This window comes from Triticum urartu, chromosome 4, assembly GCF_003073215.2.
Source record: "Triticum urartu cultivar G1812 chromosome 4, Tu2.1, whole genome shotgun sequence".
Lineage (NCBI taxonomy): Eukaryota > Viridiplantae > Streptophyta > Magnoliopsida > Poales > Poaceae > Triticum > Triticum urartu.
In genome coordinates, this window is record NC_053025.1 from 564202703 (window position 1) to 564226584 (window position 23882).

Here is a 23882-nt window from a genome sequence, read left to right on the forward strand (position 1 = left end):
TCAGTCAGTCGAGCCGAGCGTGCCTTCTGCAGCAGCAGCGGTAGAAAACATGTCTTGGGCTTCTCTAGAAGACGCAGCCAGGAAGCAGCAGCGGCAGAAAACAACGCATGTGAGCTGCAGAGGCTTGCGCAGGAAAGAAAGACACCGCGGTCAAACGGGTGGGTAAATGCAGAGTATATTTAACTCGTCCATTAAACCCGGCGTCAGTTTTCTTCTGTCCTGGATATATCATTTCAACTTCTCTAACCCCCGGATTTATTGGCACCGTAATTTACTTTTCAGAAAGCACCGCCACTCGATTGGGTTTAATTGCCTTCAAGGACCGCTTTCATTGCCACACTAACTACCGGTAAATCAATCGCACATCTCAAATCACAACCCCAGGAAAAACGAAAAACTCCGCTATACTGCCACAGTGTGCTTCCCCCGCTGTGCCGCGCCCGCTTGCGCTTGGCCTCGACCGGCCCTCCGCTTTTCCTTTGCGCTTTACGCAGCCTTCACACTTCAAGGGCACTGGTGCTGGTGGTGACTGGTGAGTGGCGTGCTGACCAGAGGCAATGGGGGCGAGACCGTGAGGTGAGATGGGATCTTGATTCTTGCCTGCCTTGTCGCCACCAGCCAGCCAGGCTCCACTGCGGTACGCCACTGCGCTTCCCTCCCTCCCTCCTCCGCTCCGAGATTGGATCTTTACCTACAACCCGTGCTTCTCCGTCTTCTCCTCTTGATCTGTTCTCCGGTTCAGCTTTTTCCGGCGCATTCTGGTCTTTGTTGGTTGCCATCTGCCTCCCAGTTGGTGTTCTGCTGCTTCATTGGGTTAGTGGGATGGGGAAGAACAGTGGGTGCTGAATCGTGTGGTCTCTTACTCTGGTTGGGTGGGGCACCGTCGCTTGATTCGCTCTGGTATTTCTTGCCAAGGGGGCTCTGATGTAGCATTGCCCTCCAAGTTTTAGGGGTGTGTGAATGTTTATCTTCTTTTATTTGTTTTCTCTCTCCTGATTTTACCATGTTCCATAGCATTGGACCCTTTTTCCCAGTATTTTCATAGCTACATGTGTTAATCATCCCTGCAGTTTCATTTCTTGCAGTTTAGTTTTTTCATCTCTTTACTGAACACTGTTTCTTTTCTGGGCGCAATGCAGTGGGATTGTTAACCTGTCTTTGTATGCTCCGAAACTGGTTCAAGAATTCATCCGTTCTGCTGCGTTTATCAGGAAATCTGTGGATGGGAGGTGAGTGTTTCTACTGACTAGTACCAATCTTGACCCCTAGTTTCCAGCTTACATTGTGCTGTTTTTTCCCTTTCGTAGATTCCATTCACGCAGTTCCTGGAAAAAGGAAACTGTAAAAATCCTAATTTTAACTACTGATCGATCTACACTTCTGCACTCTACTATAGGTAAACTGCTTACAAATTGGGAGATTCTGCCTGCTCTTCGGGCTCCTCGCTCTTCGCTTTGCCCGGAAGCATGATATACTCCAAGGCTACTTGAATGCGTATTCCGAAGCATCAGAGCCATCTTCTGTCCCCACGCATGATATTATACCGCAGGGTTGCTCAATCCTGAGCACTGAAGAAGTTGAGAAATATCGTGCCATCTGTGGTGGTTTACCTTACTCCTCTCTGACAATGGCGACATTAGTCCGTCATGACTCGAATAATACACGGTACTCATGGCTGTGGGTTAGCCATATCAGCCCTAAGAACTCCAAGTGGCTTCAGGAGAATCTTACTGGTATGCATTTTTCCCCATGATTCGTTATTGTTTATGCTGTCTTGTTAATTTAGTGTGGAGTATATGTGTTAGTATCGAAACTTGTACATATGAGCAAACACAGTTTTATTGAGCTTTGCATTATGCTTTATAACCAACCACTTAAATATAAATGTGCATGCAATGCAAGACATTTTTTTGTATATGCGTTTTCTTGTCTGCCAGATATTCCAAATCTTGGTTTTGCTGGATATCTGTGTTTGGTGTGTTGGAATATTCTGATCTCAATAATCTGTAGAATCTACCGTATATTGTTTGTAAATTTGCCTGTTCAATTCCTACTAACGGGTGTGTGCCACAAATAAATCAAATTGACATAACTTTTTGATGTAGATTTACAAAGCCGGCTAAGTGCCTTTGTTTCATGATCATTTAGTCTGTAAATTTTGTTCATGACCACTTTGGACCATCTTCTCAAGTTCTTAGTGCCAGACTGATATAATCTCATATCTGGCAATCGGAAGTTTATCAATACAAAATAGGCATTTTTTCTGTCTTTAATGAGGTAGAAAGGTGACAGCAAAAGACAGGGCTATCGCCTATCGGAGCTAACAAAACTTTGATCCTTCAACTTGAAGTAATTTCTGAAGTCAACAAAGAGGCTGAGCTGACACTAACTTGAATTTTTGTTTGCAAATTGCAATAGCACATTGTAATTCACAAACTAAATGATGTTGCTTGTAATGTGATTATGCAACACTACATAGACCTGCCATATCTATTTTTAATAATAGCATAAGCACGTGACTACTTCAGTTCACCTCATTGTCATGATTCTCTACATGCTTAATTTGCTATTGTTTGCTTTTTGAACTGAAATGCTATTTTATGATTTAGGAGCAGTATTACCAAAACCTGGTCTATAAAAGAAACAGTATTACCAAAATATTTATGTTACAATAGGCTTAATATGTTGTTTGGTTAGTTTTTCGGGAGTTCAGTATGTATATGTATATAATAAGATATTTGTTTGGTTCCTTTGCATTTTCTTGTATTAAACATGTTTTTTACTTCCTGGGAGTAATATTTTATTTCTGACCTACATTCATCTCTCACCATTCTGTATTTACTTTGTTGATACATCATGTAGAATCTAATTACATTGTTGAAAGCAGAATTAACAAAAATAAACTAGTAGTATTGAATGGCATGTGGCTAATTGAATTTCTTTTTGTGAACAGACATGGATATGATGGTCAAGGCGATGATAAAACTTATCAATGAAGATGCTGATTCTTTTGCAAGGAGAGCAGAAATGTACTATAAAAAACGCCCTGAGCTCATGAAACATGTGGAAGAGTTTTACAGAGCATACCGTGCCTTAGCAGAAAGGTACGATCAAGCAACTGGTGCACTCCGGCAGGCCCATCGGACAATTTCAGAAGAGTTTCCAAATCAGATGCCATCAATGTCTGAGGACTCGCCCTCCTCAAGCCAAGAAGGGGAGCCACGTACACCAGAAATGCTGACACCCTTGCGTGCACCTTTTGAACCTGATGATCTGCACAGGGATGCACTTGGTGTTTCACCACCGCTATTTACTGTCAAGAGGAATGGTACACACCCTGATGAAATAGGTTCTTTATCAAGTCGCAAAGGTCTCAAGCAGTTCACTGATTTGTTTGAAAGCTGTGATAGTGCCCATCGTGTCAATTTCGCTGATGGGAAAGTAAGAAAAGGCCTCAGTTTTGAAAGCCCAGATGCTAAAGGGAAACAAGATGCAAGTGATGACATCATGAATTTGCAAAATGAAATTTCCAAATTATTAGCAGAGAGCCAAAGTCTGAAGCAACAAGTTTCATCTGAGTCTCAGCGGGCAGACAATTCTGAGAATGAATGCCAAAGCCTTAAGGACATCATCTCATGTTTGATTTCTGAGAAAGACAAAGCCCTTGTGCAGTACAGCGAATCCACCAAAAGATTGTCTGCTTTAGAGACTGAGCTCTCTAAGGCACACAACGAACTCAAGAAACTCTCTGATCATATGGACAGGGAAGTTCAGAATCTAAACAGTGCCGAATCATGTAACAACACAATGCAATCCGAGCTTGAAACTCTGGGCCAGAAGATCATGATGCAGCAGCAAGAACTTGCACAAAATAGAAAAGATCTGGTGGATTCAAAGAGTAAATTCGAGAGTGAGATCCACTCCCTGAGGAGCACTGTCTCACAAATAAATACTGAGAAAGATGTGGCTCTACTACAACATCAGCAGTGTATTGAGGAGGTTTCTGATCTGGAATCCAAGCTCTTGAAGTCACAATCAGAGCAGGAGAAGATTGAACTGAAGGTACAATTGCTGGTGCAAGAACTTGAACATAAGAGAGAAGAGGCTGGTGCCATACATACTCGGCTGCAGGATGAACACTTCAATTACATGCAAAAGGAAGCAGCTCTTCTTGCAATGGAAGACCTGCATTCCCAGTCTCAGGAAGAGGTTAAAAGGCTGGCACAAGATCTTGAATACTCCAACAAGAAATTGAGTGATTTGGAAGCTCAACTTCTGTTTGCACAATCAGAAACGGAGAAGATTGCAAGTAAAGCCCAGATACTGGAGCAAGAACTTGTATGCAAGACCGAGGAAGTCAGTATCCTTCAAAGTAGTTTGCACAAGGAAGGGAAGAAGTGCATGCTTGCTGAAACAACTCTTCTCAGAGTGGAGAACCTACATCTGCAGTCCCAGGAAGAAGCCAAGACACTAGCACAAAATCTTGAAACTTTAAGCGAGAAGCTTAGTGAGGCTGAAAATGATAGGTTGAATCTGCAGAACATTTCACGAGAACTCAAGAACACCATTTTGGAGATGGATTCTGAGAAAAATGCAATTCTACTTCAACAGCAGCAGTCCTTAGAGAGACTTTCTTATTTAGAAGCACATCTTTTCGATGTACAGTCAGATCTGGATAAAAATAAGGAGAAAGTCCATTTGCTGGAACAAGAACTGAAACACCACAAAGAAGTGGTGGATGGCCTTCACAATAATTTGGAGGAGGAAGGCCATAAACGGATGCATGCCGAAGCAGAACTTAGGGTGGTGGCAAACCTGCATTCTGAATCTCAGGAAGAAGTGGGTAAGCTTGTTATGGATCTTCAAAAGTTAAACGATGAGTTAAGTGAAGTGCAGGACAGCAATCTGATTGTGGAGGACTTATTGTGTGAACTTATGAACACCATCTCTGTTTTGAATACCGAGAAAGATGCAGCACTTCTTCAACTGCAGCTGTCCTTAGAAAGAGTAACCGATCTGAAGTCAGAAGTCTCGGAGACACAGTTGGAGGCAGAGAAAACTGAGGAGAAGTTGCAGGTACTGGAGCAAGAATTTGCTCAGAAGAATGTCATGGTGGATTTTCTGCAGTCAAGTCTGCAAGATGAGGGCAAGAAACGTGTGGAAGCTGAGACATTGCTCATGTCAAAAGAGAATCAATACTTCCAATCACAGGACGAAGTAAATAGATTGGCCCTGGAGAATGAGGCACTGAACAGAAAGTTGAATGAGATGGAGAACCTGTCTTTCGAGCTTAAGAACACCATCTTGCTGCTGAATTCCGAGAAAGACGCAACTCTTCTTCAGCACAAGCAGTCCTTGGTAAAAATATCTGATCTGGAATCTAAGTTTTCAGTGGTGCAGGTTGAACTAGAGAATGCTGAACAAAAAGTGCAAATGCTTGATAAAGAACTTGAGCAGAAGAAAGAAGAGTTTGATAGCTTGCAGACTAGTCTGAAAGATGAAGCCCAAAAGAATGCTGAGGGTGAAACAGCTCTTCTCACGATAACTAATCTATATTCTAGTTCTCAAGAAGAAGTGAACAGGTTAGCACTTGAGATTAACAAGCTGAACAGAAAGTTGAATGAAGTGGAAAACGTGTCTTCCGAGCTCAAGAACACCATCTTGCTGCTGAATACCGAAAAGGACACAGCTCTTCTTCAGCACAAGCAGTCCTTGGTGAGAGTATCTGATCTGGAATCTCAACTCTCTGAAATGCAGGCTGAACTAGAGAATTCTGAACAAAAAGTGCAAATGCTTGATGACGAACTCGAGCAGAAGAAAGAAGAGGTCGATAGCTTGCAGACTAGTCTGAAAGATGAAGCCCGAAAGCATGCTGAGGGTGAAGCAGCTCTTCTCACAATGAATAATCTATATTCTAATTCTCAGGAAGAAGTGAACAGGTTAGCCATTGAGATTAACAAGCTGAACAGAAAGTTGAATGAAGTGGAAAACGTGTCTTTGGAGCTCAAGAACACCATCTTGCTGCTGAATACCGAAAAGGACACAACTCTTCTTCAGCAGAACCAGTCCTTGGTGAGAGTATCTGATCTGGAATCTAAACTCTCTCAAGTGCAGGCTGAACTAGAGAATGCTGAACAAAAAGGGCAAATGCTTGATAAAGAACTCAAGCAGAAGAGAGAAGAGGTGGATACCTTGCAGACTAGTCTGAAAAATGAAGCCCGAAAGAATGCCGAGGGTGAAGCAGCTCTTCTCACAATAACTAATCTATATTCTAATTCTCAGGAAGAAGTGAACAGGTTAGCCCTTGAGATTAACAAGCTGAACAGAAAGTTGAATGAAGTGGAAAACGTGTCTTCCGAGCTCAAGAACACCATCTTGCTGCTGAATACTGAAAAGGACACAGCTCTTCTTCAGCACAAGCAGTCCTTGGTGAGAGTATCTGATCTGGAATCTAAACTCTCTCAAGTGCAGACTGAACTAGAGAATACTGAACAAAAAGGGCAAATGCTTGATAAAGAACTCAAGCAGAAGAGAGAAGAGGTGGATACCTTGCAGACTAGTCTGAAAAATGAAGCCCGAAAGAATGCCGAGGGTGAAGCAGCTCTTCTCACAATAACTAATCTATATTCTAATTCTCAGGAAGAAGTGAACAGGTTAGCCCTTGAGATTAACAAGCTGAACAGAAAGTTGAATGAAGTGGAAAACATGTCTTCGGAGCTTAAGAACACCATTTTGCTGCTGAATACCGAAAAGGAAGCAGCTCTTCTTCAGCACAAGCAGTCCTTGGCGAGAGTATCTGATGTAGAATCTGAACTCTCTGAAGTGCAGGCTGAACTAGAGAATTCTGAACAAAAAGGGCAAATGCTTGATAAAGAACTCAAACAGAAGAGAGAAGAGGTGGATACCTTGCAGACTAAGCTGAAAGATGAAGCACATAAGCACATTGAAGCTGAAGCATCTCTTCTTATGATGACAAATATGCATTCTCAGTCTCAGGAAGAAGTCAGTGGGTTGGTTTTGAAGATCGAGAGGCTGAATGATAAATTGAATGAGATGGAGAGCAGTAAGTTGGACCTTGAGAGCATGATATCCAAGCATGCAGAGGACAACCGTATCCTTGGTGAACAAAATCTTTCTTCTGAATTAACTATCAGTGGCCTTCACGATGAACTGGACATGTTGAAGGAAATGAAAGTGAATCTAGAGAATGAAGTGGGGCTCCACATTGGTGACAGGGAGGTACTTCAAAGTCAACTGATCCATCAGAAGAAAGAGACAGAAATTCTGGAGAAGCAGTACTGTTCACTGGAACATGAGATGGAGGCAGTAAACAGAAGTGCAGCCGCACTCCAGCAGTTACTCGAGGAAAAAACATGTGAGGCGGAGAAGCTGTCAGACGAGTGTTTGATGTTGAAGAAATCATTTTCAAATGCAATTGTTGAAACTGAAGCCCTGAAGGAGATCATAAAAGAACTGGAAGCTTCACAAAGCTCTCTGAAATATGATGTTTGCTTGCATAGTTCTGAGAAGGATGCTCTGGCACGGGAACTACATATCCTCAATAAAAAATATGCTGATATTTCGGAGCAAAAGTCCATGTTGGAGATTTCATTCTCTAATGTGAATTCTGAGATAGGAGAACTGAGAATGAAGTTAAAAGATTCAGAAGAACTGTCCCGGTCTTATCTTGCCAATAACTCTGCTCTTCTTGCTGAAAAGGACAATATTCTGGTCCAGGTATTACTATAATTGTGCCTTCACTCTTAACTATCTGATTAAATATTCATCCGTCTTAAGTTCCCTTGTTAGTACAAATTATACTCTTCTTGTTCATAGTCTTCTTGAACAGTCCCGTTCCTATCTGATCCAAATCTTATTTCCTGTCAGCTGGAGAGCGCTACACTGGCTATGAAATCTCTGGAGGATGAGCATGCTGATCTGGGAGGCAAGAACTCATCCTTGTTAGCAGAGAAAGACCTCTTATATAGTCAACTTGAGAATCTACAAGATCAGGTGGAAATTAGAAATGAACAGCATGAAGCTTTGCTCAGGTTGCACCAAATACAGATAAATGACTTTGAAGCGACAGTTTCTTCCCTGCAAGAGAAAATCTGTCATATGGGCGAGGTGCTTGATCAAGAGCTACAAGAATGTACAGATGCTTCTATCAGTGCATTGATCTTGAATAGTAGTTTGGCTGATGTTAAAGACAAAAACTTTGCTCTTTTTGATGAATGCCAGAAGTTCATAAAGGCTGCTCATTCTGCAGAGGTAGTAATATCACGGCTCAAGGAGGAAGCCAAAAATGAAGAAGAGGAGAGGAAAGTATTGCTGAAACACAATAAGGAACTAAGGGAGGGAATCTCACAGCAAATAAAGATCCTCAATGTCTGCAAGGACTTAGGACGTCCTGGTGTGATTCATGATGAAATTATGCTGCAGACTTTGTCTCGTGAAACTTGCAACCATGTAAAGCATAAAGAGGAGAGTGAACATAGAAATGTCTTCATGGAGGCTGAGCTATCTGTTCTTGGAACAATTCTTACAGAAATAGTCATTGACTTCAGAGATCTGCACTTGCAGAAGTGTGAACTTGAGAAAGAAGTGGAGGCAGGTGCAGCAGAATTGCTTTTTACGCGGAATGAAAATCACAAGCTTATTGAGCTGAATGAACAGATGGGGCAAAGGTTGCAGCAAGGTAGTGAAAAGGAGGAGACGTTGAGCATTGAACTCACCAATGGCATGACACGGTTAATGCAGAAGGATGATGAGCTACACAAGGCAGATGAGAAGAACCAATTCTTGCAGGAGACAAACCAGGAATTGTGGAGAGTTCTCAGGGATCTTGAGGCTTCTGCTGAAGATGTAAAAGGTGAATTTGAGGAGAAAATCGCAGCGCTAACTGAACAAGGTGCTGTTAGGGATAATGATTATCTTCTTCTTTGCGAAGCTAACGTGGCGTTGCAAGGAGATGTTGACACTCGTAAGCAGAAGGAAGAGAGTTTGGTGTCTACACTTGAGATGGTGACAAAAGAGAATGAGCAACATGAAAGGGAAATTGTTTCACTCCTGAGTGATATGATAACTTGTTCGGTGAATGTCATGATCTATGAGGAACATCTACTTGAGCTGATGATGGAATGCGAGGCTCTTGAGATCAGAATGATCACTGAAAAGGGAATGCTAATGAAAGAAATCTCCTCAAGGGATGCTTATGTTGATGAGCTGCACAGAAGGATTGCCGCCATGGGAGCAGAAACTGCAGAACTGAAGGCAGAGATGGGCAGATATCTGCCACTTTTAGCATCTCTGTCGGATCAGATAAGCATGCTGGAAGAAGGCACCCATTTACTTTCAGATAAAGAAGGCAATTTGGTAAGCTACTCCATCCTATGAAACTGGAGCATTTTCCATTCTCCACGGATATGCAATATGCTGTGTTTACTATACAAGTTCTCCATAGTTCTACCTTTCACTTACTTATATTTGGCTTATGCAGGAGCTTGTACAAGATGACAGACGTGGTTCAGAGTTCCTAGACATGCCATCAGGAGTTTTAAAGTTGGACAGCTTAATTGCAAGAGTTGAAGCACTCCGGGTTGTGATATTAGATGTCAAGGACAGCCAAAATAAGGAGTTTACTGAATTCGCTGCTAAATTGGAGTCGGCGAATATAGAAATTCAAGATCTTAAATCAAGAAAAGGTTCATGCATTAGGCACAAGGAACAATACATGGAGGATGATAGGCAGAAATATGACGCCGATAACTCCAAAGGGAAGCAAGCACAGATCATGAAAGATATCGAACTTGACCAGGTATCTACTTGCCCGCCATATGGCTCTGGAGCCGCTGTCTACCCTCTTGGTGGCGATGCAAATGCAGAGCTTGATGATGAGATGCTCCAGCTGTGGGAGACTGCTGAGAAGGATTGCAAGAATGGAACAGCCAAATCCTCATCATCTGAACATGACATACAAGAGGTGGAGGAGGTGAAGAGTCAGTACACTTCCTTTGAGATAGCAAGAGGAAGAGACCTAGGGATCAACAGGCTCGAGATATCGACAGCAACCCTGGAACCTCAGCAATTATGGACCAAAAATGTCCTTGAGAAGCTCGCCACCGATGCTCAGGGGCTGCTAATCATCCAGGCAAGCATCGAGGAAGTGAAGCAGAAAATCGAGGGAACTTCCAAGGGCAAATCTCCCATGAGCTCGGAGTACAGCAGCATTAGGGCTCAGCTGCAGGAGATCGAGGGCTCTGTCTTGGAACAGATAGGTTTCAACAGCAGTTTGACGAAGAAGGCCGAGAATTATCCTGCATTCGAGGTGAACGCCGACCTAGAGGGCTATTCCAGCAGAAGGAAGATCTCCGAGCAGGTGCAGAAAGGGTCAGAGAAGGTCGCGAGGCTGGACCTCGAGCTCCAGAAAATACAGTACGTGCTGCTGAAGCTCGAGGAGGAGCACGAGTTCAAGAGGGTCAAGGTCTCCGAGAAGCGTTCGCGGCTGCTCTTGAGGGACTACGTGTACGCAAAGAAGGACAAGAACGACGCCGGCCAGAAGAAGAAGAGTAGGGTGCCCTTCTGCGGCTGCGTGCGCCCCAAAACAATGACCGAGCCTTAACCGTTTCGTTCTGTAGGCGGCCCAACAGGCTCGTGCTCCTTCTGATTTGGAGCTGCAGCAAGTGATGTCTTTAGTATCTCTTCTGTAATGGGTTGCATGATAATGTTAACAAGGAGCTCATGCATTCAGAGTTTTGTCCTTGTTCAGAAATGTCCTCTAGTTTAACTAGTTAATCCTACTGATACCGTTATGAATCGAAGCATTTTGTAATTCCGTTGCCCTTCGCTGGTTCTATATGTCTGCAATGACGATATATGAGAATGCTTCTTTCAGGGATATAATTTTCACTCCCCTTTTACAACACATAGATCCACTCATCTTTCATGTTGGAATTTGGTAGTCAATACTGATTCTCTGATCTGTTCTTATGTTGGAATCTGTGGATCTGCAAGTGTTAACTTTTCTGTTCTTATGTGTCTGTCCTCTGCAAGTGTATTTCTGATCTGTGCCCTGATTTTTTGTTGAATGTCTGTTAATTAGGGTAGCAGTAAATTTGGGAAGGTTAGTCTCGTGCTATATCATTTGTTCACATTACCGACTAGTATATTGCATTTGCACAAGCTTGGCTTTTGCTTCAACACCAACAAAAACGGTGATATTCATTTCATGCGGATTTCATCCACAACGTAGGAGTACAATAGCTCGAGATGCTTATACCGATCTCGGCTCGCATTGCCTGTTAACAACTCAACTCAGGTCAGGTCAGGCCCAATCAGACCATGTTCTCATGCGAGGCACCGTCCACCACCATGCCCGGCTTGTGGGAGTGCAGCACGAAGTCGCACTCCGCCACGGCCTCGCCCACCGTCGGGAAGATCCACTCGTGGCCGATGAGCTCCAGCACCTTGGAGCTGTCCAGCTTCTTCATGATCTCGCTCCCCGGGTTCGCCAGCACGATCTGAAACCAAGGAGAAATCAGCCATGGCTCATGACAGAAGAAGAAAGATGACAGTTTGTGTTGCTCTGTTCTTACCTGAATCCCCCTCCTGTCCAGGGTCTTCTTGAGCTCGTCCAGCATGCTCGTCCCGCTGGTGTCGATGCTGCCCACAGCTGCGTGCAGAAAGAACAAGTTTCAGAGATGCTCTGTTCGAGATGTTCAGATGTAGGCATTGTTTCAGAACAAGTTGCTGTAACTTACCACCCATGTCGAGGACGACGTACTGCACGCCGGTCTCGCCCTTGGCGCTGGTGCGTTCATCGTCCTCGTCGATCCACCGGGTGAACCTCTCGCGCAGGTAGCCGGAGTTGGCGAAGTAGATGGGCGAGTCCACGCGCAGCACGAGCACGCCGGGCACCGCCCGCGCCGTCGTGTACTGGTCCATCCTCCGGTAGACGTTGGTGTCCGGCACGTTGCCGAGCACGGTCGTCCTCGGCCGGGCCACGAAGAGCAGCACCCGGAGCACGGAGATGGCCACGGCGACCACCAGCCCCATCTCGACGCTGCCGAAGACGACGCCGAGGTAGGCCCCCGCGCAGACGCAGAAGTCCACCTTGTCGACGTGCCAGAGGTGCACGGCGGCCGGGAAGTCGATGAGCCCCAGCATCGCCGACATGATGATCGCCGACAGCACCACCAGCGGCGTGTAGTGGAAGAGCGGCGTGAGGAAGAGGAGCGTCACCATCACCGCCAGCGACATGACCACGTTGGACATGGCCGTCTTGCACCCGGCGTTGTAGTTCACGGCGGACCGGGAGAAGGGCCCCGTGGTGAGGTAGCAGGAGGTGAAGGACCCCATGATGTTCATCGTCCCGATGGCGATCATCTCCTTGTTGCCGTCGATGTGGTAGTTCTTGAACATGGCGAAGCTCCGGCCGACGGCGATCCCTTCCTGCGCATGTGCACATACCCCAGTCGGCAGGTGTGAGATATTCGATCTTTCACCGGTGTAATTTACTTGGGCGAAGCAGATGAGTGTGTTGGGCTTACGGCGAGGGCGATGACGCCGGTGATGAGGCCGGTCTTGAGGGCGAGCATCATGTACGGCGGCGTGAACTGGAGGTTTGTGACGGAGATTGGGTTCAGGCCTTTCTTCAGATTACCGATCTAGAGTGTTCCAAAATGGCGTCAGTCATTCAGTCGACATAACATGGAAGCTAATGCTGTGGTGAATGTATGGGTTGCTCACAATTTGAACGCCATGGTTTTCAGCATGGGTGAAGTAGACCAGGAGGCTCCCAAGGATGACCGACGTCAATGGCGCGGCGGCGGATACCCAGAAGAACCTAGGCTGCCTCTTGCTCTGACCAAATTAAACATAAGATTAGTTTCATGAAACATTAATAATCTTTAGAGTGATATTAACTTTAAGTGGTTTCAGAGCAGCAAGAATTGGTCTGTTAGGTAATTATAATTCTTGGTTCAACTTGGACCAAGACCTCAAAGTTCAGACCAAGGAAGCAGTTCTGAAACAGTATTCATCATACATAAATATTCAGAGTCTTGTAGCATCAGAATTCAGAACAGAACTGGGCATATCATATGGCCGGTTGCGCGTTGAAACATGACGAACACACTGGAATAATCAGCCAATGAACATACTCAAGAACAATCCATTTTTGATCGGGACATATACTAAAATTCAGTGGCTACACTACCACACGTGATATTCTTCTCCCAAGAACAAGCTACCTCAGGCATCTCATTTCAGATTAGTTAAATAATCGTCACACCATAATGCAGCGGTTAGTGGAGCTTGGCCTTTAGCAATAATTCCGCAGGTCGGCTCTTTCCCGCGCCCATGATGTCCGGTCCGATGCATGCACCTCGCCATCAGCGTGACACCGATGCGAAAACAAGCTAGCACTCAGAGCATGCAGGTCAAGCGCTGTCCCGCTGCTGACAGAAAATGACACGACGCAATCGACGCGCTGTCTGGCTCGAAATTATATGCTCCTCGGTCACTACCAACATGTTGAAAAGACGAGAGGTTTCTCCCTTTCAGACGCAAAAAGGAAGGAGTCCCCCCAAGTCAGGCACATATACTGGTACTAGAGAGAGCAGAGATCAAATTTGGTTTGTGTAAAGGCGCGTGCATGCTAATTTTTGCATGGTGTTCAGAGACAGACGAGGAGGAAGATGACAGCGGAGGTATGGAGCGAGATCAGATCGTCAGAGATGAGAGGCATCAGGCATGTGCTGCGTGCAGGTGCAGGCTATGTGTCCAAAGGCGCCCAATGGATGGATTCTCTTGTCCCACTCCAACCTCGATCGCCAATGAACTCACGAGCGGGCGTCCTCATGTGGAGTAGGCGCTACCCCGCCTCGCCTACCTCATCTGCAGAAAGCTCACGGCACAAAATTGTCTTTCCTGCAGCTCTCGAGCTCGACCAGACCTGTGACTGACTGACTGACGCGGCTAAACACTGGGTCTAGCACTAGCTAGCCATATGCACCCATGGACTAGAGAGCAGAGAGAGCATGGCTTTTGGATTACGAGACGCGCGCAAATGGGGTTAGCCTCCCGTGCACAGGCCATTACCTCCAAAACATCGTGTCACGGATGGACCGAGGCAGCGTCTGTGCCGTCGCGATCCTGGTACAGGGTGCGGTACTACGTCATGGACGATTATAACATGCTACTGGTAGTACAGTAATGGAGTTAGAGGTGCAAGAAAAGGCCCAATGATTGGGGACGATCCATGGATGGATGGATGGATGGGTCGATCGATCGATTCTCTGGTGGTCCTAGTTTATGCACCCCTTTTGGTGTCATTGGGCACGTCATTAGTTTACCAGAGGAGAGATTCTCGCGCCACTTACTACTACTGCTACACTAGCTATAGAGAGGCGAATCGGGATTTTGTCACGCACAAGTTAAGCATGAGGTGTTTAACTTGTGTAATTAAACAAGAAAAGGCAATCGAAAGCATGCGTAGTAATTAAAAAAAGGAAAGGTGATCAAAAGATCTGGGAAGTAAAGTGAGAGTAATTTAGTAGTGTTACTGGTAGACTTGACTTACGAAGAAGCGGGTGACGAGGAGGAAGAAGAGGAAGCCGCAGCCGAGCACCACGCTCTCCCATCGCCACTGCACACCAAAGCCATCCAACCAATTGAACCCGTCAGCAACATACACGGACTATTAACAGTGGAGTAGCTAGCTAGTCACATGCAATGGTCGATCGGGTGCATGTCCCTCATATGTACGTGTGTGACTGTGCCCAGCTAGCGAGCTGGACCAAGCTGCAGTGCAGACATGGACATAGGCATCGGCATGGCCGGCCGTAGAGGCAAGTGGAGCTCGCCGTCGTGTCGTGTTCTGTCCTGTTCGTGTTCCTGTCCTTCCCGGGCATGGCATGCACGTAATTAACCTTGCCGGTCTAGACATATATGGCTGCCTACCCCAGAGGCTTGTGCCCCCGGGAGCCCAGTCCCGAAGTGTCACGCGCATGCACCGGTGTCATCATGCCATCCGTCCGTTTTTCATGGAGTTCTTGGCGACTATATATCTACGGACAGGCATACGCACGGTGCTGCAAAAATCTACTAGTAGCCAGTAGCTTGATCACAATACGCAAGAAAAAGCACTGAAAGGTGCATGGCTACCATGGGCTCTTGGGAGTCCTAGGTACCTACTAGCTACTATGTATGTATGTATGTATGTATGTATGTATGTATGTATGTATGGGTAACAAGATGCAAGTGTCAGTTAACAGATGATGAGTGATTAGATACTGGACCTGGTGTGTCTGGGAGAAGACGGAGCGCATGACGGAGACGAGGTCGGTGGAGGTGGTGAAGTGCTCCAGCCCCAGCATGCCCTTGAGCTGCTGCAGGCACACCACCGTCGCCGCGCCGCCCATGAACCCCACGATCGCCGCGTGCGACAGGAAGTCCACGATGAACCCCAGCCTGCACGTAGTCCCAGTAAGTCCGTGCTGCACGTAGCAGTTACACCTAAACCTCCACACCCATAGTACCAAGCTTGCTGCATCTAGAGCTACAACTAATCATACTCTAGAAGCTGATTAACTTTTGACAAGTTAGAAAGGTGCCACTGTGCTTTTGGACTCGTCCATTCTCACCAACTACGTAGGTATGTGGCTTGACCCACAAGAGAGAGCTTAGTAGGTGTGATTTCCCTAATCGTAATCAATGGTTTGATTAGTTAAATGGAGTGAGCACGAAGCTCATGCATGGTGTGCGACGTGCCTGAGGATGCCGAGCGAGGCCTGGATGACGCCGGCGAAGAAGGTCGCCGTGAAGGCCAGGTGGAGGTAGAGCGCCGGGTTCTCCGTGGCCGACACCTCGGCGCCCAGCATGGAGGCGATGAGCAGCGACGCCACCGCCACCGTCCCCACCGCCAGGTCCTTGGAGCTCCCCATCATCGCGTACACCAGCGGCGGCACGAAGCTCGAGTCTGCAGTCCGTCACATACTCATACAGTGAGCCACAGAGGCACGAAGGCTCATACAGTCGGCAATGGCAACATATATATGGCCATGTGTGACGCGCTTACAGAGGCCGAGGATGGGCGGTAGGTTGGCGAGCTTGGCGTAGCTGATGCCCTGCGGGATGGCGAGGCTGGCAATGGTGATGCCGGCGATGAGGTCCGACTTGAAGGTGCCGAGCCTGTATGCCGGCGCCCACTCGAGGAACGGGAAGAAGTAGCGGAGCGCGGCCGCCGCGCGCCGGCCGAAGCCCCGCTCCCGCACCACCGCGCGGAACGGGTCGTCCGGGAAGAAGGTCTCCTTGAGGTTGGCCCGGAACGTGTCCAGGAACGGCCGCGCCTCCGGCACCGGCACCCTCTGCGCCGCCCTGCCCCCGCCGTCCACGCTCTTCCCGGCCGCCGCGCTGCCGCCCATGGCCGCCGGCTGCACACGTGTGCGCTAGGCCGCTCGCTCCCTCGCTCGCTCTCTCTAACTGTGTGTGCTGTGTTGGGAAATGGATTTCACCACTTGCGCTTGCGCTTGCTCTTGCTCTGGATGGTCTGCCCGTGCTGCGCTGGTGTATATATACAGCGGCCGGGGGTCGGATTTGGTGTCCGGTCCGGGCGGTGGGCTCGGTCGGGATTAGCGTTCCGGGCAAACCTCGCCGTGCGGTGCGATGCGACGGGCGCACGCGCCGCACGGGCCCCGCCTGACAGGGACCTACGTGCTCGCCTGACGTGGAGCGCGCGGTAGAGGAAGGAAGTGACGGGATCTGCAGGGAGCTTCAGTAGAGTATAGGGTTATTGTTGGCGTCTCGTACGTGCGGGTGGGCGCGGCTGTCGCCTCGTCTCGTCGGGCGATCTGCCGTGCGATCGGGCCGGTCGGCTCTGCCATTGATCCATCGGCATCGGCATCGGCGCGTACTGTACGCCGGGTTCGGCCGGGCTCGTTTGCTCGATCCGGCTGCTGACAAACACGTACGTAAACGCATGTGCAAAACGTGTACTGTGTTTGCAATTTTCGTGTATGTGTGTGTGTATGTATACTGCCTACGGTGCGATCGTACGTGCAGGTATCGTTTCGGTATTGTAGGTTCCCTAGTTTCTGCATATCGAACGGTCTGATCTGGAAAGGTGGTTGGCGAAGCAGCATCTCGTGTGTTAGCTGGTGACGTGTGTGCACATGCGGACGGACGGCGTGCCAACTGTGCTTGCCAAAACAAGAACAAAAACATAGAGCAGATTCCACTGAGACAAGATATGCGATGATCACATCCATCGCATATACGCCTCAAAAATGGATGCAAAATCGCCACGGAGCTGGTAATCCTGCACGTGTTCGGTCCTACGTGTACTACCCACAGCAGTTACTTTTTTTCCCGCAAAAAAAAGTAGTACTATCCACAGCGGGAAATTAGCGAAAGTGTTAGTACCATGATTAAGCAGAATATCGTATCTCTCCCAGATGACATGAGCAAGTTACCGGCCGCCACGACGGTCGCCTGGGCAAATGTGGTTGCTTGTTTAATGATTTTTTAATCGAGTAGCCGACCGGCATCAACACGTGTGCGCCGTTATGAAGCTACCCATACAAGTTACAACCCATGCCCACTCGTTTTCGTTTCGGTGGCTGCTGCCCCGTTAACCTTGTCGACTACTCCTGCGACGCCGGGTAATCACGCACGCACGGCGCAGATTAGTAGCGTGGGAAACCGAATTGTCTACCGATCGATTTGGTCAGCACCGAGTCAGTGTTGAGCGTGGAGAAGCTATCTGATGGTGGCTGCAAGTGCTGCACTTGGAGTTTGCCTTCTTGAGTCTTGACCGACCTCCGAGACACCACACAATTTAAAACACCCCGCGTCCTAATCAAATCATTGGCCTTCTCTGCGCGTGTGGGCCCAAACTAAGTAAGTACTCCTTCCGTCCTATAATATAAAAACGTTTTTGACACTAGGGACGGAGGCAGTAGATAGCATGGTGCGCAAAATATGTTTTTGTTTTCCTTTCGAAAAATGACGAGTACACGTTGGATCAACATTTAAGCATACTTCCCGCAAAGAAAAAGTGCATGCATACACCAAACTCAAATAATGTCTACAGAGACTCGAAGCCTGTAGTCGTGGAACTTCAGAGTTTTTGAAAACACTTGAGTAACCAGATACCGTGAGAGTGGAGCCTTTCCCCATTTTTTATACTCGATATTGTTGTGCTTTTCTCTTTGAGCAGTAATAACTCTGTAAGCTTTTTTCTTAATTAATCAACGAGGCAAATTTTTTGACTAGTTTAAAAAGAATCACAAAGTTGTTACGCGCATCTCAACCCCCCCCCCCCCCTCTCCCTAAGCCCTTCCTCTCCGACACATGGCTCTCGTCCCCGCCTACCCATGCAAGCTGATTTGTGCACTCTTGTGATCAAATTTGCCGGATCAGAATTTCGAAAAAAAAAACCCTCCACCCCCTTGGGAGTTTGTCTCCCAGGGGAGAGAGAGACCAAAATCTATGGTCAAAAGAAAAGAGAGGCGGCACTTAGAAAACGAGTGAGGCCACTGGGCGTGTTCAAATGTGCACAAATTTAATAGGGTCGATTTTTCTTCTTCCAGAAATTTGAGAGAGGTGTACCGAAGCACACCTCTTAAGATAGTGTTGTACTGTTTGTGGCCAAGTAATACCCAAATGATCCCATTTATTTCTTGGTTGGACTAATCCAGCCGTCTTGTGTCTTCCTGAAAATTTACCTTTTTGCAATCACTACCTGGACTTCTCCTTTTAAGCAATTATGAACAGATCGGTCAAGAGCTATCTTCAAAAGACTACGTTCGTTTTCTCGCCTTCCAATCCATAATAGTAAAGTAAGAGTAAGGTATGGATAGCGTATAATTTACATAATAGAAAACTCAAGTTCTTAATCCTAAGAAGATTGAAGACGCCGATTGCTAGAGTACTCTTGACACGTGCATTTCTCAAATTCTAGCCAACATAATGAAACTATGCATGCATATTTCTTGTTTTTAGTTCGAACTGATCCCCTCTTCTTTTTGAATACATTTATGGTATGATTACTAGAATTTGATCCCCTAGCTTGCTAGATTGATAAACGAGAGACGTAGTCGTGGGATTGGTAGCAAGGGTCGGAACATCTACATGTAAATTGACTATGTAAAAGAAGTTGTACTCACCTTAGTAGGTGTTTTGACAAAGAACAAGGAGAAATGGGGGGTCTTTTGTTATGAGAACAAGGAAGTGCCTATAGCCTTCATGCTACAAATAAATAACTATACACATCCAAGCCGCATGAAGATGGTGCCACCCGAAGACTTACATGAATAATCATCGTTGTTGAGAAACAACCGATTGGATTCACTCTTATTGTTTTAGCATGAACACCCCCCCCCCCCCTCTAGCAAGCACATCCTCAACTACCCATGAACGTATAGGTGCGGAAGTAAAATCAATCTTTATTTATACACCACTTAACTTACATACTCGAGCACAACTTTTTTTTGAACAATTGAATAACGACTTTTCAATGACTACCATTCAATCTCCTGAACTGGTCGAGACTAAATTTGGATAAAGAGGTATAAACGGAAAGGAATACCAACTGATGAACGAACAAGAAACCCTTTTACTTCTATGGAGGTATGGAAAACAGTTGGGGCCAATAAAGAAGGTGAAATTTGGACTCTTCGAGTTGTTCCAACCATGTTGGATGTCATTGCAAGAGGCGAACCAGAATGCATACCACACAAGAGTCAAGACAAGACTCCATAATAGTTAACCGGTTCATTTTAGGTTAATCTAATCATTAGATTACTCCATTATGACAACTAACCATATGGCGACTTTGGTAGAGTTGCTTTTAGCCTCTTCTACTTTCCCTGGGACGTTGAGTAAGCAGGGTTAAAAATTTCAACGAAACTTCTGAAATTTCGCATATTTCAGTGGGGTCCGAAATATTATCAACACCAAAATTTTGATGCAAATTCAAACAGATTTTCAAATGAATTTAAGTTATTTTAGAATTCACAAAAATTAAGCTAAATTTGAAATCGGAAAATCTGTAATAATTTTCGAAATATGCGAAATTTCTGAAATTTCACATATTTCGATGGGTTCCGAAATTATTTTATTTTCGAAATTAAAAACCTTGTGAGTAAGTATGACACGTATTAGTTTGGGAGCTGAATTGTCTAACGATTTGATCATCACAGAGTCGGTGTTGACTGTGGGTAAGTTAGCTGGTGGCTACAAGCGCTGCACTTGGATGTTGCCTACGTGTCCTAATCAAATCATTGACTTTCCCTGCATGTGGGCCTACTTAAACTAACAATAGAGAGTGTGGCGTGTAAATTTCTTTTTCTTGGGAAACAACAAATACAATGCAGACGTGCATATATACCTACCACTATAGTCACAAACCGAAATAATATATATCAAGCATCAAAGTTGTGGTGCTTCAAGATTTGCATAAATGATTACGAATACGCCATTGACGGATATGTCATCTCATAGTGTTTGATCGTGCGATGGGACTACAACCACCTCCACCTAGCCATGGTTGGTTCTCTTCGCGCAAATTTGTTGGTGCTGCTGCTTAATTACTTGTGCTTCAGAGTGTGTTCGATTTATGTTAAACTGTTTTTGATAGAAAATGGATATGCTTTGAGATATTATGAGTTAACGCCACCTAGCTTGTCTGGCAAACCAGACGAATGTGATATACGAAAGTGATGCCAAGATCACATCATTGCAAGATATACGATCGTGCTCATTAGATGCTTATCAGGCAAAAGCTTATCAGTGGGTCGAAATTGCACTGGTCTTATCCGCAAACAAATAATCGACTCAGTGTCAGTGGCCATTCTCTAACAATCAACAAAGGGCACGATCGATCGACGCGATGCGCGCATTTTTCTTTCATCTAATCTAACCGTACGTTTATGTTCGTTTCTCTCGCCACTTTTCTTTCAGATCATGTTTCTTTCGCATATAAGGGCATCTTGCAAATGCGTGGAATATATGCTCAAAGTTTGTCCGGGCACAGTCATTTCAGATATTTCAGATGAGATGATGACCTAGCTCAACCTTAGCTTGTCTCATGAGCGAAGCGACTCGAGTGCGATATGCAGGCAGCAGATCGGTCGCGTCGATCGCAGCGTGTACGCCACCGATAGAGAAATTAGACGCGTATCAGCTTATCACCGGGGTCAAAGCTGCACTAAGTCGTTGACCTTTCATTTCACCTGCAGACCGTGCTTAGAGGAGGCGTCTGGTGGTGTTAGTCAGACCGTAATCGCACATGCCATGTCCCCGTGGTGTGGTGGTAGTGGTAGGACGATGTACTTACTCAGAAAGCACCTTAAAAGCTGCCCCTGTCAGAGATTTGCTCCACAAATCGAGCACCCAAAGAAGGCAGCACGCCCAGATGTATGGCCAGGAGTAGCTCGTGACGATGTTTAGGCCAACTCCACCGCGTGACCTATCCGTGACCCATTCGGTCCGAAGTTGTCCGTTTGAAGTAAAATACGACCCAGCGCTAATACCCAAACGAACAGAGTTGTCTTTTGGACACTTTTTTGTCCCGCCCAACCCCAAACCTGAAGCAAACTTGGTCCAAGAATGCTCCCGAACGGACAGAAAACAGACACTCTCCTCGCCCCTCTCGTCCGCTCCTGTCCGCCCGTGCCTTCCCTCTGGCCCACAAATCAGTGAGACCGAGAGGCTGGACGAGCGCGGGCGGGGCGGCGGCGCGGCGCGGCCGGCGGGGCGAGGTGCAGGCGGCGGCGAGGCAGGCACGGGCGCGGCGCGGCGGGGCCCAGGCAGGCGGGCACATGCGCGGCGCGGGCGGGGCGCGGGCAGGCTGGCGCGGGCGGGCGCGGCGCTGGGGCGGGCGCGTGCGGGCGTAGCGAGGCGCGGCGGGGTGCTGGCGCGGCGCGGCGGAGCACTGGCGCGGGCGCAGGCCGAGACTGGGGCGGCGGGGGTTCGCGCAGGGCGGCATGGCGAGCTCACGGCGAGGCTCCGGGTGTGCACGGCGCGGCATGGCGAGCTCACGGCGAGGCTTCGGGGTGTGCACGGCGCGGCATGGCAAGCTCGGTACAAAGTGGGGCGGGCAGTTTGGGGTCCAAAAGCCTTCTGCGCGTTGGGTATAGATGCCTCTCGGACGTCCGCCAAATCGTACTTCAAACGGACAAAAGCGGACGTCTGGATGGACCACGGATGGGTCACGCGGTGGAGTTGGCCTTACTGCCATTTCGCCATGCAGGTTGAAACCAATACCTCATGGAGTTAATTAAGGTTTGATAGACTTGTGCTAACTGCTACTAGTACAAACACAAGTCAAGAAAGTAGCCGTGCTCAAGCCTGCGCGGTAACAATTTCCTTTGGATGCATCTCATGACATGAGGTTCTTTTCAGACACCTTTTACCAGAGCACAGAGGACGTCGCCTAGCTAGACAGAGATGTGCCACGCGATCGCGCTTAATAACATTATAAGAAGAGGCGTCAGACAATCAATCGATGACCTGGTCAAGCAGGGTGTAATCAATCAACCTACTGAGCATATGAAAATTGTTTTTCTTCTTCTTTTGAAGAAGAATCACAGACGGATTCGGTTCCCCCGCCATTTTGCCAACCTTCTCTACTTTCAAATATGCCTCCCTTTTACCTTCCAATATATAACCGGTAGATACTATCGGCAAGTGCCCCCAGGAAAGATGATGATCCCTGAGCTGTTCCTAATGGCGACGTCCCTTTGGCGATCCATGCTTCAGAATACGCACCAAACGCTGAATGAAATAAGCACGGCATCATCGGGGGCAAGAGAGGCTTCCGGAATATAGCCGGGGGTCAGTGGTGGTGGTGGTGCCGATGCCGATGAGATCTGTCCGACAGGACGTTAAATATAGCCGGCGGCGGCGTTGGCCCAACTGCGGGTTTGCCACAAGCAACGGGGCAGTGGTGACGGTGAGTGAGACTGACACGTACGCAGGTACTGAAACAATGCAGAATCTGAACTGAAAATTCAGAGCTGTCCTCTCCTCCGGGCCAGCCAAGCCAATACGCCATCATCTTCCGGCATTACGCTCTGGTTTTTGGCCGTCAGTATCGTATCTCTGTTCAAAAGACCCTCGAGATATTCTCGTCCGTGCACGCAGCCCGGCTCAGGCCGTGATCAGGCAATCATGGTGCACGCACGCACGCATCTGTCCGGTTCGGACGAATGCATGGCGCGCAAAGCGGCCGGCATCGGCATGGCGTGGCGTTATCCAACCATATCTCAGGCCACCTCGCCGGCCAACTTGCGGCCGCGCGCGGGCGTCTTTAGCGAGTGCAGGTTCACGTCGCCGGCCGGCGGCTGCCACGAGCCGCCTTGCTCGATCGCGCCGTGTCCCTCGTCGAGATACGTGGTTGGCCGTTGGCGACGGGAGCGCACTGTGCACTTGTTTTACGGGATTCGCTTTGCGGGTCACGGCCGTTCTTTCTTTGGACGACGGGTGGTCGATCGATCGCGTCGTGCCGTTGCGTCGATCGATCTCTAGGCTTTTTGCCAGGCTGAGATATGTTCTGCGTCTAGTTCCTGTCAGGTTTCTCTCTCTCTCTCTCTCTCTCTCTCTTTGACCTATGCACAGGTCTGATTTATTGGACATGGGCGCGTAGAGTAGAGTAGATTCGTTCGCCCCCCGTGTTGGGCGTAGAGTAGGTGTCACTTTGCTACGGGAAGGAATCGTTGGAAACGTTGCGTTGCGAGTGACAGACAGCAACTGTGCACAAGGGCGCGCATCTTGTGTGGTCTTTCTCGGGTCTGGGCCGGAAAGAGGAGCGCTTTCAGTTGAGTGTATACATGTACCCTTTTTTTTTGCGAGATGTAGATGTACTTTTCTTGCGTAGACGT

General features: G+C 47.4%; 2 protein-coding genes across 2 annotated transcripts; one reads left to right on the forward strand and one right to left on the reverse strand.

Moving 5' to 3' along the window:
- Nucleotides 1–401: 401 nt before the first annotated feature.
- LOC125552711 (protein NETWORKED 1D-like) lies at nucleotides 402–10765 on the forward strand. The gene is made up of 6 exons (XM_048716384.1): nucleotides 402–637; nucleotides 1140–1229; nucleotides 1397–1733; nucleotides 2954–7737; nucleotides 7888–9375; nucleotides 9500–10765. The coding sequence occupies exons 3-6, from the start codon at nucleotides 1628–1630 to the stop codon at nucleotides 10619–10621; spliced, it is 7500 nt and encodes a 2499-aa protein (XP_048572341.1). The 5' UTR covers nucleotides 402–637; nucleotides 1140–1229; nucleotides 1397–1627; the 3' UTR covers nucleotides 10622–10765.
- A 374-nt stretch (nucleotides 10766–11139) lies between these two features.
- LOC125552712 (sulfate transporter 3.1-like) lies at nucleotides 11140–16559 on the reverse strand. The gene is made up of 9 exons (XM_048716385.1): nucleotides 16079–16559; nucleotides 15772–15979; nucleotides 15300–15471; nucleotides 14582–14647; nucleotides 12748–12861; nucleotides 12549–12665; nucleotides 11760–12450; nucleotides 11595–11671; nucleotides 11140–11519 (listed from the first exon to the last, which is right to left on the reverse strand). The coding sequence occupies exons 1-9, from the start codon at nucleotides 16422–16424 to the stop codon at nucleotides 11334–11336; spliced, it is 1977 nt and encodes a 658-aa protein (XP_048572342.1). The 5' UTR covers nucleotides 16425–16559; the 3' UTR covers nucleotides 11140–11333.
- Nucleotides 16560–23882: the final 7323 nt, after the last annotated feature.

Coding starts and splice junctions, on each gene's coding strand:
- LOC125552711 (XM_048716384.1), top strand. CDS start 1,628: ATGGCGACATTAGTCCGTCATGACTCGAATAATACACGGTACTCATGG. Junction 7,738..7,887: donor AGGACAATATTCTGGTCCAG/GTATTACTATAA, acceptor ATTTCCTGTCAG/CTGGAGAGCGCTACACTGGC. Junction 9,376..9,499: donor CAGATAAAGAAGGCAATTTG/GTAAGCTACTCC, acceptor TGGCTTATGCAG/GAGCTTGTACAAGATGACAG.
- LOC125552712 (XM_048716385.1), bottom strand. CDS start 16,424: ATGGGCGGCAGCGCGGCGGCCGGGAAGAGCGTGGACGGCGGGGGCAGG. Junction 15,472..15,771: donor GCCTCGCTCGGCATCCTCAG/GCACGTCGCACA, acceptor GACTACGTGCAG/GCTGGGGTTCATCGTGGACT. Junction 12,862..14,581: donor TCCTCGTCACCCGCTTCTTC/GTAAGTCAAGTC, acceptor TAATTTGGTCAG/AGCAAGAGGCAGCCTAGGTT.